This window comes from Microtus oregoni, unplaced genomic scaffold, assembly GCF_018167655.1.
Source record: "Microtus oregoni isolate MIOR12 unplaced genomic scaffold, Mior012 000020F_ref0000438, whole genome shotgun sequence".
Lineage (NCBI taxonomy): Eukaryota > Metazoa > Chordata > Mammalia > Rodentia > Cricetidae > Microtus > Microtus oregoni.
In genome coordinates, this window is record NW_024543079.1 from 35,061,058 (window position 1) to 35,075,329 (window position 14,272).

A 14,272-nucleotide genomic window follows, 5' to 3' on the forward strand; every position below is an offset into this window, starting at 1 on the left:
TTTATTATGAATACAATACTCTGTCTGTGTGTATGTCTGCAGGCCAGAAGAGGGCACCAGACCCCATCACAGATGGTTGTGAGCCACCATGTGGTTGCTGGGAATTGAACTCAGGACCTTTGGTAGAGCAGACAATGAGCTTAACCTCTGAGCCATCTCTCCAGCCCCCAAAGTGAGCTTTTTCAAGAGAATGGTGGACAAGTCTGATTCTCAGCATCTCTGACTTACTGGTCTTGGTTACCTGGACTTTAGGAAACTCCGTGATATTTTTAATATGCAGCCAAGTTTGAGAATCTCTGGCTTCAAACACACAGTCTTGGGGTACTGCAAACCTAAGAGCAATGGGATTGTGCGGTCAAGCCCAGAGTTCCCTCCTGCTGCAGAGAGTTCCTATTACTGGCCATAGGAAGATGGAATTCGTCCTGAAACCCCTCTACCTGAAGGTGTGCTCTCACTCCCACAACTCTTGCTCATTTCTTGCTAGGTTTGGGTTTTGGTTTTTTGCTTTCTATTTGGGAACTCCCTGAATTTAGGTTGATTCCAGAACTGGCGATGAATGTCTTTTGGTAATTATGGGGAGACAGGGGCTGTGACTCAGAATGTGACTCATGGTCCTTCCGTAAGGGTCCCCTTACAAGGAGATGAAGACACGCAACATCAACCTGGGGGCCTCCACACACACGCTCACATGCAAGCGTATCACACACACATACAGGCAGTGATGTATGTGACCCCTGCATTCAGAGGCAGAGGTGAGAGGTTATTACATTTAATGTCGGCCTAGGCTTTTAGTAAGACTGTCTTAAAAACAAAACACAGAAGCCAACCTCTTGGGAAGAGAGAAATGGCTCAGAGATTAAGAGCACTGACTGCTCTTCTAGAGAACCCAGGTTTGATTCCCAGCCCCCATATATTAATCCAAAGCCATCTGTAATTTCAGTGGTGGGGATCTGTCTTCTTTTGACTTCTGTAGGTAACAGGCATATGTGTGGTACACACACACACACACACACACACACAGGCAAAACATCCATATGCATAAAGTAATTTTTAAAGGGCTTCTCCCATCAAAAACCACACACAATCTAGAATTTAAGATATGTTTATTTGTTTAATAGGAACATTCAGGTATATAAATAAGGTAAATACTTTCCAATATACAATATATCACATTCTTACACTGCACTGAGAAGAATCTACATGTGTTCTATACAATCCTAAGTGCAGAGAGAAGGGCAGGGCATGGTGAGAACACTGATTTAGTAAAGCCTGGCTTAGAGAAGTTACCCAACAGGAACACACACACACGCACATATCTATCTAAGAGAACTAAGGATTGTCACATGGATGCCACACAGCCAAGTGCTGTGTCCCAGGCCCCCGTCTGAGGACAGGAAAGCGGCCAGGCAGTGTAGGACAACTGGATTCAGCAGGTCCCGCCACACAATGAAAAAGGCTAGGAAACTAGGGTGCTCTGTGCCGTCTGCCACTGTGATCCCCACTGCTGTTAGGAAAAGTGTTAACTTCAGCTCAGACTCTAGAAGGGGCCAATGAGCCTAAGAATCCCAGGATAGATTTTCTGAGGTGATTTCTGACATCTACAGCCACCAAGGAGCACTGAACTGACCTGAGTCTACCTTTGGTTGTGTGACTCCCACCCCGTCCCCTGCTCTCAGTCCTGCTGCTGCACCTGTGACTTCTCCGGAGTCCCTAAACTGGACAAAGAGTTGCTGCCTCCCAGGGTCTTAATGGTTCCCCTGCCTCCACTCATTTGCTTTGTTATTCAGCCTTCGACACCTGCTCAGTGTTGTCCCAAGACAGAAACCAAGACATGAGAAAAGCCTCATACAAAGAACTCAAACACGTATGCACATTCAGCTCACTGCAAAACACTCTCACCCCTTCTCTACATCAGTGTTCCTTTGAGAAAAGCCAGAAAAACCAACACACAAACATAACGGGTGAGAAAGGAATTCTAGTAAGGGGGCAGAGGTGGCTAAGAAGGTAACACCTAAAAATTTCCCTTGGGGCAGATGGCCATGTGGCAAGTCCTTCTGATGCTGTACTCATTCAAAGTCCTTCAAGAGCTAGAGCTGGGCATGGCCACGGTCTAGGAAAGCAGTGCCCCAGGACCTCTGTCAGCACTGGACTTCTCTCTCCAGATAAAGGACTGCCTGGTTCATCAGATGGCACAGTGAAGGAGGAGGGGCCGGGGCCGGCAAACACAAGTCCAGAAGAGCAAGAGGAGCTCCAGTCTCTGGATTCTAGCAACAGGCCTGCAGGTCCCATCAACACCCTGGGATACTCCACAGTCAGAACCAAAGTTCCTACTCACGTGGTCTGAGAAGCTCCGGAATCATGTTAGCCAATGCCATTCAATCAAAGGGAAGGCTTGTCCAAGACACACACCCACATATACACCCTCTCTCTCTCTCTCCTTCCCCAATTCCCCATGTCCATTCAGAAAACCGATTAAACATTTCTCCATTCATGATTAATAATTATGTGTATGGGATCCTTTGTTAATCTAGAACAGACAGAAACACATCACCTGGCCTCAATGGTCACCTACTGTAATCTGTTCTCTTAAGAAAGAAACGCAGGGTGGAACGCTTGTGGTGTCAAGAGCACAGGCAGGGCTTTTAGGCTTCGGGCTGGTGTACTCAGCAGCAGGATTGTTTTCTCTATCCTGTCTATTCCTGAAATACACACCTGTAGAGAGAACCATGGATTCCTGCACTGTACAAGAGTGCAGGCCTTGGTTGGGAAAAGTGGGGTTCAGAGCAAGACAGGCCCTTGCTGCCCAGGGTGAGGCACCCCCAGGTCAGAGCAAATAGTCTTCCTGTGAGCAATCTCAGCCACAGGAAAAGAGGAAGCAGCCTCACATTGTCCCTCAGCCAAGGTGGCTTCGATACCATGGGAAACAGCAAGCTGCTGCATAGGGCTCTTCCCACTGGACGGCTGAAGTGCTCCTCTTGGAAGGACAGTGTGGTCACTTTATAGGACACAAACAGCAAACTGTGTGCAAGCAGTGGGAACATGGGAGCTGAATACCCATCAGCCCATCAGTGTGGGCTGAACCACTCATTGAGCTCAGTTTAAACAGAATAAAAAAAGCAACTACTATTTATTGAGTGCTGACTATGTGCCAGGCACCTTGCTAACCACATGCATTAGCTCAGGAAATCCTCACAAGCATCCTCACAGCCAGCTGCTTGGAACCTGGCCAGATGGAGGCTGTCTGAGCCTCAGGTCAGTCTTCTTCACATTGTTCTCATTTCTAACCCAGAGCTTCAGCTTTCCCATCCTTAAGATGGGAGAACACCTAGCCAGAGCGTCCTCTGGAGTAAAGGAGTAACGCATGCAAACCCTTAGCACTGTGCCTGGCGCATATTAAGCACTATATGTTTGCAATTGTTAATAACACACTGTTGCACTTCGCCAGCTGGAGAACAAGATAAAGAGCCAAGCAGATAGGCACTGACGAAGAGGAAGGGTGGGGACAGAGTCTTCAGACAGCCAATGGATTTGAAGACCACTAGTCATCAAACTCTAGTTTTTACATATTCTGCCCTTCTAGTCTCAAAACCATCCCATGTCCTAAAACCCCAACACTTCAGCATACAAAGCACCCTCTGTACCCTGTGCTCCAGAGAGTCCACCCACAGCTGACCACCTTGTGTCAGAGCTACCCTGCCACCCTCGCTCAGGTCTCCCTCCTCATCCTGACCTGGGCAAGAAAAACCACCTCTTCCCACATGAGCCAGTGAGCAGGAACAGTGGGCACAGACACGAAATACTCTGAGAGACAAGGACAACATGGCCTCAGATGTTCCTAACAAGAAGCTTTAGCTATGTTAGTTCACTTTGGGAGTGAGGAAAAGTCTCCCCTGGAGATCTACCTCAGGCTGACTTCACAAGAAAAGTGACTGCCATACAGTCTTGTGTGTGAGATACCCTGTCCTAAGTCCTTACATCACTCCTCCACCCAGCTCCTTAACAGGGACTGACCTCAGCTTGCCATGGGCTCGGTAAACTCAGGGACACATTCAAATCTGGCTCTTGCCAATCCAGCAATTAGCCCATAAGGTCTTTTTTGAGTCTTCTGAAATATCATAAAAATAGTTTCACAGTCCACCTATATAAGATTACATGTTAGATTTAATATCTCTGAAGACCAGTTCATGTTTACTACAGTACATTAGGAATAAATACATTTTAAATGTGGTTATAAAGCACACACTAAAAGGCTGAGATTGTGAAACAGGCTGTGTGTGTGTGTGTGTGTGTGTGTGTGTGTGTGTGTGTGTACACTCTCCAATTTCCTTACAGGACTTCACTTTCAGAAGTAAGATACAAACATGAACTTTGTTTTCACACTGAGGTGGTTAAGAGGGTGGGAATAACACACAAAGGGCAGGCCCCATTTCGTGGGAACATTCGTGAACAAACTCACCAGGGAGCCACCATGGCTTGTTCTGTCTGTCAGCCTGGGTTCCACGACCCCACTATCACTGGTTATAAGCTAATAGTCAGCTAAGCACTGGCTCAGGCCTTTCTCAGGCCCCCGGGACCTAGGAGAAGGAACACTGAAGAACTTCAGGTGTGGGGACGCCAAGGACTAGACGTTCCCGTCCTGCAAACAAACTGAGATGCAGTATTCTGGTTCGCCCCTGGCTCTCACTCGAGGGGCCTCAGAAGGCTGCTAGGAACAGATGGCATACAAACAGAAAAACAAAACCCTCTAAATTAAAACTGCACAATACTTACAATCACACAAAGTGGAAATAGAAAGCCATGCATGAAGGTGACAAACACTAAATTCATGACAAGGGAAGGCACAAAAATTTTATTTCTGACAAAATGAGTGTAAAGCAAGTTATGTGAGCCACTGAGACCTGCACGGTGCGTGTTAAAGCCGTCTCTCGGATCCTGCCTACTTAATGGGACAAACAACATGCTGTACAGACACACGGTGGCACTGCTCTCCTGGCTACTTGACTGGAAAGTCTCCTGTTTCCCGGGAACTCAGAAAAGAATACAGACCTCTGGCTGGCAGCGCCAGTGAGCACCGACTTTCCGTGTTTTCGGCACCAGCAACCACTTCCTCAAGCCTCTACTGCTGCGGCTCAAGAGTCTTGGCTGCTGGGGACTGGAGTGCCTTCTCTATCTAGTCTGGTGATCCAAGGTCATTCTTCAGTCAGAAAAGTACAGTCGCCTTCCTAAATACCACTGAAAATCTTAAGAAGACACTGACTCATCCTAAGAGCATTTGTAAAATGCACCTGAGTGTATTTCCTTTTTTGGGTGCCCAAGACATGACTCAATAGCAACAGGGGCCTCTAGTGACAGGAACTTCTCTGGAGAGTTACAGAACTGGTGAACTTCCAGGGTAAGTCAAAAAAGCAGAACCCTGAGGGCAAAGCTTCCCAGCCAAGGCCACACAACCCAAACCCAAGGCATCAGGGGGTTCAATGCAGCCCTGGGAGCTGAGAAAGAAAAGCCACAAGGCTGACGTGGACGTCGAAGCTCAGAGCCAAAAAGCCGTTCCACCCCTACTCCCATGTGGGGCGCATGATGGCGCATGACAGACACTCTGAGAGCTGTCTGTTTATTGAAGGAGATAGAAAGGCTAATCTGAAAACAAACTGGCACAGACCAATGTGCTTAAAGCAAGTCATGGCGCCCTCCTCAGCAGTGGGGACACCGTGGCCATGGTGTTGACATGCTTGGGACAAGTTCTTTCTCTGCCACCTGCTCCTGGGCCTGACAAAGAACCAGCCTCTCGACTTTTCAATTTCAGCTTATGCTTAGGAAGGAAAAGAACAATCACAGCTTACACAAACAACAGCAAGAGGTCCCCAGTAACATAAAAACTACATCTACACTGGTCACATTTCATAAGAAGATTAGCCTTGCTGTAGTAAAAAAGCAGGACTCAGGGATTCTGTGAAGAAGTCCGGATAAACACACAGACACACATTCACCTCAAGAGTACTATGTACACAACACAGCAGCAACACAAGTGGGCTTCCAGGCAAGGGGTATGTGAACCAAAGCCCACTGCTCCCCACCCCTCATGAGTCCCCAGACGAACTCAGCAGCAGCAAACCCATAGCACAAACGTGAGGGCCTCAGCTCTGAAAGAAACAGTCTGGAGGACCTCCTCCAGAAGTCCTCGGAGCCTGCGTGGCAGGGAAGGCTTGACAGTGCATTCTACTGCATATACCTGAAATACTACAGTGTGGGGTTCTCTTTCCAGACTTCATCAATTCTTCACGCTTTCTGAGAAAAATGAAGCCTGAAATCTTCTTTCAGTCTGTATGGTGAACGCAAACTAGGAGCAAAGCTCCTGTGCCCTCTGCAGGATTTTGGCTTGGACAAGAAGCTTATCTGATCAGTAAGCCTCCCACCTCTGTTCTACAGAGGGTGGCCCTCCACTGCTCCCAGACAGGGATGCCTGCAGAAGCCCCAGTGAAAGGTGTTAAGCAAAAGCAATGAGGCCATGAAGCTGTGCCAGGTGGGAGAGTCTCTCTACTATTAGACACAGATGAACGGATGACTCTCAGACAGCCCAGAAACTAGATGGGTGGGGGTTAGAACCACCAGCAGACCCCGAGCTGGGCAACACTGTCTTTCATGTTGTTCAATACCTGTACTTAAGAAACCCAAATGGTTCTTCCCTGTGACTCCTTTGCAACTCAAAGCTATAACTTACTCACAGCCCACACTATAAACAGACTGTATATACAGATTTTTAAAAAACAAAACTCACAAATTTAAAAGGGAGGGAAAAAAAGACAGTGAGTTCTAGCTTTTCATTATCTAAGTCACAGCATTTGGGCTGGCCGTGGTGACCTGCCCCTCTCAGTCCTGCTCCGGCTCTCCTGGCTCTGGGTGGACACTACTCGTCTTCCAAGGCAGAGGTCAGAATCCCCTTGTCAGTCAGGTGAGACTTGAGTGTGTTGAAGATGTGGAGCTGCTGATCCGGCCGCAACGTCAGAAACTGCTGAATCAGTTTGCTCGGGTTTGGGCCCCTACAACAGAACAAGAAGCATGACTGAGCAGGGGAGGTTACTCTGCTGGCCCAGTTATCCAAGTGAAACTCTGATCTGTAAATTCACTATTAGTAGGGGGGGGTCCATAAACATTAACAACTAAAAACCACATTCAAGCTTAGGATGAATTTCACTGAAATTAAGAGACTAATTTGAGGATATCATCATACTTAAAAAATCCAGTCAGGCATGGTGGCGCACACCTTTAATCTCAGCACTCTGATCTCCGAGTCTGAGGCCAGCCTGGTCTATGGAGAGAACAGCCAGGGCTACACAGAGAAACCCTGTCTTGAGAAAAACAAAAAACGAAAAAAGAAATCCACTCATGTGGTTCGGGTGGAGGGAACCGTACCTGATAAAGCTGGCAATGTACACATTGACAAAGGTGGCCATCAGGTACTGGCAGTCAAAGCGATCCATGATGCCTCCGTGACCAGGGATGGTATTGGCAAAGTCCTGTTGGAGCAGAGAAAAGAAGGGTGAGTCTGGCCTCACAACAACCAAATCCCAAACTATAAGATCCACCCCATAACAGAGCCCTGCTGGGTAGACAAGGTGATGAAAAGAGGTATAGAATCAAATGCTCAGGTAGTCACAGAATACAACTAAAATTCAAAATGTTCTTTTGTTGAAAGAAACTAACAAACTAAAAACTGACTTTTACTTTCGCTTACTGACCCCCAAGTCCAGCACATGGGTCAAGAAGAGCAGACATTAAGTGCCAAGGTACATAAACTGGTATGGTGGAGTGGTAAATGCTGACGGAGCAGGGCAGAGAAGGAAACGTGGATGGGCAACAGGAAGTGAGGGGTGAGGGATAGAGAGGAGCGTTTCCCTACTTTGATTTTAAAGGCTCGTTTGAATCCACTTGCGAAGAATCCTCCAAAGGGACCGATGAGAGAGGCAAAGGTGGAGAGAGCGATGCTGTGGATCTGGAAAGGGTACATCCTCACTGTTTTCTGAAGAGAATAAGTGAAATTCAAGTCAAGCAATGGGCAAGTCTGGCTTTTTACAATTATTGGAACAAGTTAATAAAACTAGTTCTCTCTTTTTCAATTAATCAGAAGACTGAAGGGCTGGAGAGATGGTTCAGTGGTTAAGAGCACCTGCTGCTTCTGCAAAACCTGGGTTCAGTTTCTAGAACACATGGTGGTCCTACAACCACCCATAACTCTAGTTCAAGGAGATCTGTTTTATTTTCAAACTAAATCTCAATCTTACGATTTTATTAATAAAGACTCTGGAGTCAGATGCTGGGATGAAAACCTACTAGCTCAGAGAAGTCGAGGAGCAACCAACCAACTGACCCTCCTCTTCAGCCAACTTCAAAAAAGAGCTTCTCTTCCACAGTCTCAAACCAAAAAGGCTGCCAAACTCAAAATCCTTCTCTACTGCTTCCTGTGTGTTTCTCTATTCGTCTTCCTGACTCTCTCTCACTCTCTACCACTACTTCCTGTGTTTCTCTATTCGTCTTCCTGACTCTCTCTCACTCTCTACCACTACTTCCTGTCAACTAGTTGCTGGCTCAGCCTCTTGACTCAATGTTGATTTTATTTAATTAACATAATCTCAGGGTTCATGGTATGATCAAAAATTCCACAACAGATCTCTCACCCTCTTCTGGCCTCCACTGGCACTGCACACACATACAGCCCTAAAAGCAAAACCCTCATACATATAAAAGAAATTAACCTAGGGGGGGAAAAAAAGATTGGTCCCTGTTTTTAGTTAAAGTTTCTAACATATGGCCCAATAGTAGATAGTAAGATATTCTGGCCTGGAGTAGTGGTACATGCCTATAATCCCAGCACTGGGAAGGCAGAAGCAGTAGGATAAGGAGTTCAAAGGTATCATTAGCTACAGAGAGTTTAAGGCCAGTCTATACTACATAAGAACTTGTCTCAAACAAACAACTAATCAACTTCCTATGCTGTTTTGCAGACAATATATAAGGAAATCCAGTCTTAGTCTTACAGAGAATATAATTTTAAAAAGATGTGTATTTTAGCAGTCTTCTCAGAGAATTGTGGGCATTCTTTCACCAGAACTTGACAGGCATAGTTTCTTAAAGCTTAGGGGCAGGCTGGGGAGATGCTCACCAGTTAAAGTACTTGCCCTACAAACAAGAAGACCAGAGTTCAGAGCCCCAGAACTCATGGAAATGTTGGGTGTGCATGGCTGCCAGCTGTAACTCCAGACTCTGAAGAGGATCCCAGAATAAGCTGGCTAGCAAGAAAGCATAGTGCTAAGTTCATGATTTACTCAAGAAGCCCTGCCTCAAAAGAATAAGGTAGAAGAACAATTGAGAAATCAACCTTAGGCCTCCACACACATATGTATGTATAGAGACACCTAAAAATAGACATACATTCATGCAACCACACACATGAAGAGAAGAAAAATATCTGAGAGCCAGGTGGTGGCACACAACTACAATCCCAGCACTCACAAGGAGGCAGAAGGATTCCAAGTTCATAGTGAGATCCTGCCTCACAAAAACAAAAGCCAGAAGAAAAGTTAGGTACAGTGTGGAATCTGAAGTCTTCCTAATGAATTTTTGTGCTTCTTCACATAAATCCATTGGTCTACAATGTACTGCAGATGGATCTTTTACCCAGACATGACTATGAGCACCATACACCAATCATCTAAGAAACACCAGGTCACTGTTATGCAACTATTATGCAAATGTGGGCACATTCTGTCATGTGAGGTCAGACGGCTTTGAAGTGCCAGAAAGCCACCATGTTCACAATGACAGGTGCATGTTTTCAAAATTCTCATTTTCACCTGAAATGTGGATTTTTGTCATTGTAACAACTATCAGTCATTTTCTTTGAAATGACAGGCTTACTTCATTCTTCTCAAGAAAAATGTCCCATTATACCCAAGTCTTTACAAATAAAAGCTCTATACTAAGAACTGAGCTCACAACTTACACAACTGTATGTCTTTCTTTCCTTGGAACACACTATGCTTCAGCATTTGGCAGAAATACTTTCTGTGTATTTTCCATTTCAGTACAGAGAATATTAAAATGGTGTCGAGGATCGGAAATATTTTAATGAAGTTACTAATTTTAGAATCCCATCCAGGGCATACACAAGAGCAACTGTCTTGTCTACATTTGCCAGGAAGGTATAGCATTGAGCAAGCAATCAGGAGCTAGTCCAGGCAGGGCTGTAGTTTTAACTCACACCCAAATGTCACAAATTTTCACCACATATTCTGTATCATCAGAAGATGTCAACCCAGAGAAAGAGGCACATATTATTTAGAAAGCAGCCAGGACTTCACAGAGATCTCAGGGTCCTCTAGGAACCCACACAGTAAGAGAACCACTCCTCTAAGTGACATGAAGTTGGGGAAAGGTCTCCTCTATCCCGATCCTGATCCAGAGCTCAGAGTTCTGGGAGGAGGGGAAGCTAGCATCTCTGGAGGGAACCCCTCCCTGCAGCCACCCAGTATGTAAGTGGCACATACCCAGCCAACTATCGACTGGACCACTCCAGGGATGTTGTACTCCTGCAGGCGGAAGAGGTCAGACGGCTCACAGTCCACCGTGAAGCTGTTGGTGTCATTGTTGTATTCCACAGGACAGACGAAGCATCTGTACCCAGACATCACATAGGAGAGCTAGGGATGGAGAGCAGAGGGGCAAGCAGGAACATCAGCTGTAGACATCCAGCCTGAATGGCCAGCACCATGATTCTCAGAGTTCCTCCCACCTCGCTCACTGGATGCCATGGGCTCAAAGAAAAGTTTGTGTTTAGTGTATATTTTACCTGAATTGTTAAGTAAAAAGGTTCATATGTCTCACTGGGGACACACACATATATGTCCAAACACAAACCTTGAAAAAAGACCCAGGAAAGATCTGAGCAAAGAGCTGTAAGACAATTCTTCCCACCTATGGAGCCCTGCCCCCATTGTGCTAAGAATCTCTAAAGTCAGTGCTACAGAGAAGCCATGGTAGGGATGTGGTGGGGAGGGTACAGTGACAGGCAGCCAACATTAGAAAAGGGAAGGACTGAGAATCAGCAGCAGGGAATGGTGTCTTCAAAGGGTTAGAAGATTATACTCCTGGACAAGCCATATGCAGAAGAAAACCTTGAGAGGAAGCAACACTTCTTACCTCACCCCTTAATCCAAGCTGCCAGTCGCCACCCCAGTCTTAGTTTAATACCTGGTGCCTGGGCATAAGAGGACATATAGGGTATGCATGGGCCCTACACAACAATCTGAAAACTGGAAGCTGCCATGCCAGTTACAAAACTTGTTCTTTTGAGCAAGGTCAGCACTGGGCAGGAAAGAGTCTCTGGTTTGGGAAGACATATTCTCCACTCCTGCACAGGCCTCTGAAGACAGTGTCAGGCCCTGTCCCCTCCCCATCCAGACAGTATTTATCACCTACCAGAAGGCCAAACACCACAGTGGCAAAGAAGCCCCCAATGAAGCCTTCCCAGGTCTTCTTCGGAGAGAGCTGCAGACAGAAACACACTGTCAGCAAAGGATAAGTCTGTAACTTCAGTTTGGTGCTTGGTTACTTAGGAAAAGTATTTCCAGCCAGGTGTGATGGCACAAACCTTTAATCACAGGTCTAAGGAGGCAGAGGCAGGAGGCTCTCTTTGAAGCCAGCCTGGTCTATCCAGTGAGTTCTAGACCAGCCAGGGCTACACAGCAAGACCATCTCAAAACCATACAAACAAGAAGTATTTCTACATAAAAACCCTCTTCAATTAATCATATCACTTTCAAAATTCTCTCCAAAAATGTTTTCCTTATTTCCTATCCTATGTTTTTCAGATTAGTTTTCTTTCTAGTCCATTAGTGACTTACACATTTATTGTATTATAAAAATATACATTAGTAATAATAATCAAAGACCAGAGCCCCAAAAGTATGTCTACATAAAAATATTTTATTTGGTAGGTTTTTAGAAATAAGTATTTGCCTATTTCTCTTTGGGCTTTTTTTTCTCTCTTACATAACCCCGGAGTGACAAAAGACAGCACTAGAGTAGATACACACCAACAAGATTTCTTCTCTAATCCACTGACAAGCCATACAGAAAGCACTACCACCCACTGGGACAACCCATATCAAGGTGACCCACTTACCTTAATGAGCGGGGTCCGACCAAAGAAAAAGCCAAACATATAGGCCATAATATCATTACAGATGACACACGAAATGGGAACAATGAACCTAGAAAAAAATCCGAGAGAGGAGTAACTCTACCAAGATGATCTCAGAAGTCTACCAAAGAATGTCAGAAATAATTCAGTACCAAGATAACTCATGGTGTATTTGTAACTCTTTAAGATTTAAGTTGAGAAGAAAATAAATATGGGAAGAGGAAAGGAAACAGTGAAGTGGGAAGGAAGAGAGGGCAATAAGGGGTGAGTAATGAAAATATATTGTATACACATATGAAAACATAATAAAATACATTACTATGTTTAGTTGATTATCTATAAATACAAATTTAAAAAGAAAGTAAGTCAGGCATGGTTGTACAAGCCTCTAACACCACCTGGAAAGGATAAAAAAGAATTGCTCTAAGTTCAAGGCTGGCTTAGGCTACACACAGATACCATCTCTAAAAAAAGCAGAGGAAGAACACACACCAATGCTGTATCTAGAGCCTGGCACATGACTGATATTCAGATGTTCACGGAATGACTGAACAAATGAAGACAGCATTTTATAAATGCCATTTGAATCTCTTTCATTACAAAGTAGTACATGAGCAAGATAACAAACTGTTCAAGGTGAGGCATCTGCTTACTTCCCACCCTTTATACTACTCCTCAAAACAGCAACCTAAAATCTTTTTCTGCCTAGTAATTATCTTTATGTTTTTAAGTAATACACATCATATAGTCATACTTAAATTTCCCATGTTAATTACTAGCACTAATATTCTCTATGTGTTTGAATGAGAATGGCCCCCACAGGCCCATTTATGTGACTGCTTGGCCATTAGTTGGTGGAACTGTTTGGGAAGGATTAGGTGTAGCCTTGGTGTGTCACTGAAAGCAGGCTTTGAGGCTTCAAAAAAGTCTAAGCCTTCTGTGTGTGTGCGTCCATCTGTGTCTCTATCTCTCTGTCACGGACTCTCCCCAAATACAATGTTTTCTTTCATGTTTTGGTCATGGCAACAGAAAAGTAACTAAGACCAACTAAAGCCCAGGGAGTGGGCTATTTCTGTAACAGGCCTGTCCACGCTGTTTCTGGAGGAATGTGGAACTTTGGGACTTTGGACGAGAAAAGTAGTTGAATGCTGTACCAGGGCTAACTTGACAGTTCTAATAGGAGCTTAGTAGTGCTCAGTGGACTGTGGATGCTCAGCTCAAGAGGTTTCAGAGAACAGTATCAGCAACTGAGCCAGAGACCATTCTTGTGATAGTTTCACAAAGAATGTAGCTACTTTTGCCCTATCCTAAGAATTTGCCAGAGGCTAAATTGAGGAGTTTTGGACTAATTTCGTTGGCAGAGGAAACTTTGATGGACAGCCTAACGTTGACTCTGCTGTGGTTACTAGTGATCACTCTTCTGCAGATGTTCAATGGAAAGGAATAGTGGGGTAAAAAGAAATGGCAAGTGTTCAGTTTGAGGAGAAAAAAGAACCAAAAAATTTAATGTTGGAGCCAAGGTTTGTGCTGAGAGAGATGAGGAGAAATGGATAAAGTGAGTGCTGCCCTCAAGGTAAGACATCACCCAGCTAAACCTACAACTTGTGAAAAGTTTTGCCTAAGGAATTATCTGTTCCTTAGAGCAACAACAATCAAAGCTTATGCAAATGATATTCAAGGAGGAGGTCAGTTTCCATCCTCAGCATCAACCAAGTGATTCTGGCTTTATTCATGAAAGACACAGAAGCAAAGGGGTTTTGGAATCTTCTCCCTAGGTTAAGGAAAGCTACTGAGGACAGACATGTGGCAAGAGAGTCCCTGAATGGAGACCCATAATAGCCTCCATTGTGTGAGGCTGTCAAAGTAAGGCCTGGATTGTACTGTAGACCCCAGAATGTTGGAGGTACGAGAGCTGTACCAATAAGTGGAACAAGCCCAAGAAAAGAAGTGTGCTGTAGTCGACAACGCGGGGAGGAGACATCTCCACCTCTGGCATGCGACATGGAGCTACAGGATTTGGAGTTTACCATGCTGGGTTTGGTCTTGCCTTTGGTCCAGTATTTCCTCACTACACCC

The 14,272-nt window shown here is 45.1% G+C and overlaps 1 protein-coding gene across 1 annotated transcript in view; it reads right to left on the minus strand.

The window, feature by feature from the left end:
• Positions 1–1,086: 1,086 nt before the first annotated feature.
• Positions 1,087–14,272, minus strand: part of Cds2 (CDP-diacylglycerol synthase 2) — a 50,461-nt gene continuing 37,275 nt past the window's right edge. Inside the window, exons 8-13 of the mRNA XM_041670947.1 lie at positions 12,179–12,266; positions 11,473–11,541; positions 10,542–10,694; positions 7,898–8,017; positions 7,411–7,514; positions 1,087–7,037 (exon numbers count right to left, since the gene is read on the minus strand). Of these exons, the coding sequence (XP_041526881.1) occupies positions 6,905–7,037; positions 7,411–7,514; positions 7,898–8,017; positions 10,542–10,694; positions 11,473–11,541; positions 12,179–12,266 (667 nt within the window). The 3' untranslated portion in view covers positions 1,087–6,904. The remainder of the gene's footprint in view (positions 7,038–7,410; positions 7,515–7,897; positions 8,018–10,541; positions 10,695–11,472; positions 11,542–12,178; positions 12,267–14,272) is intronic.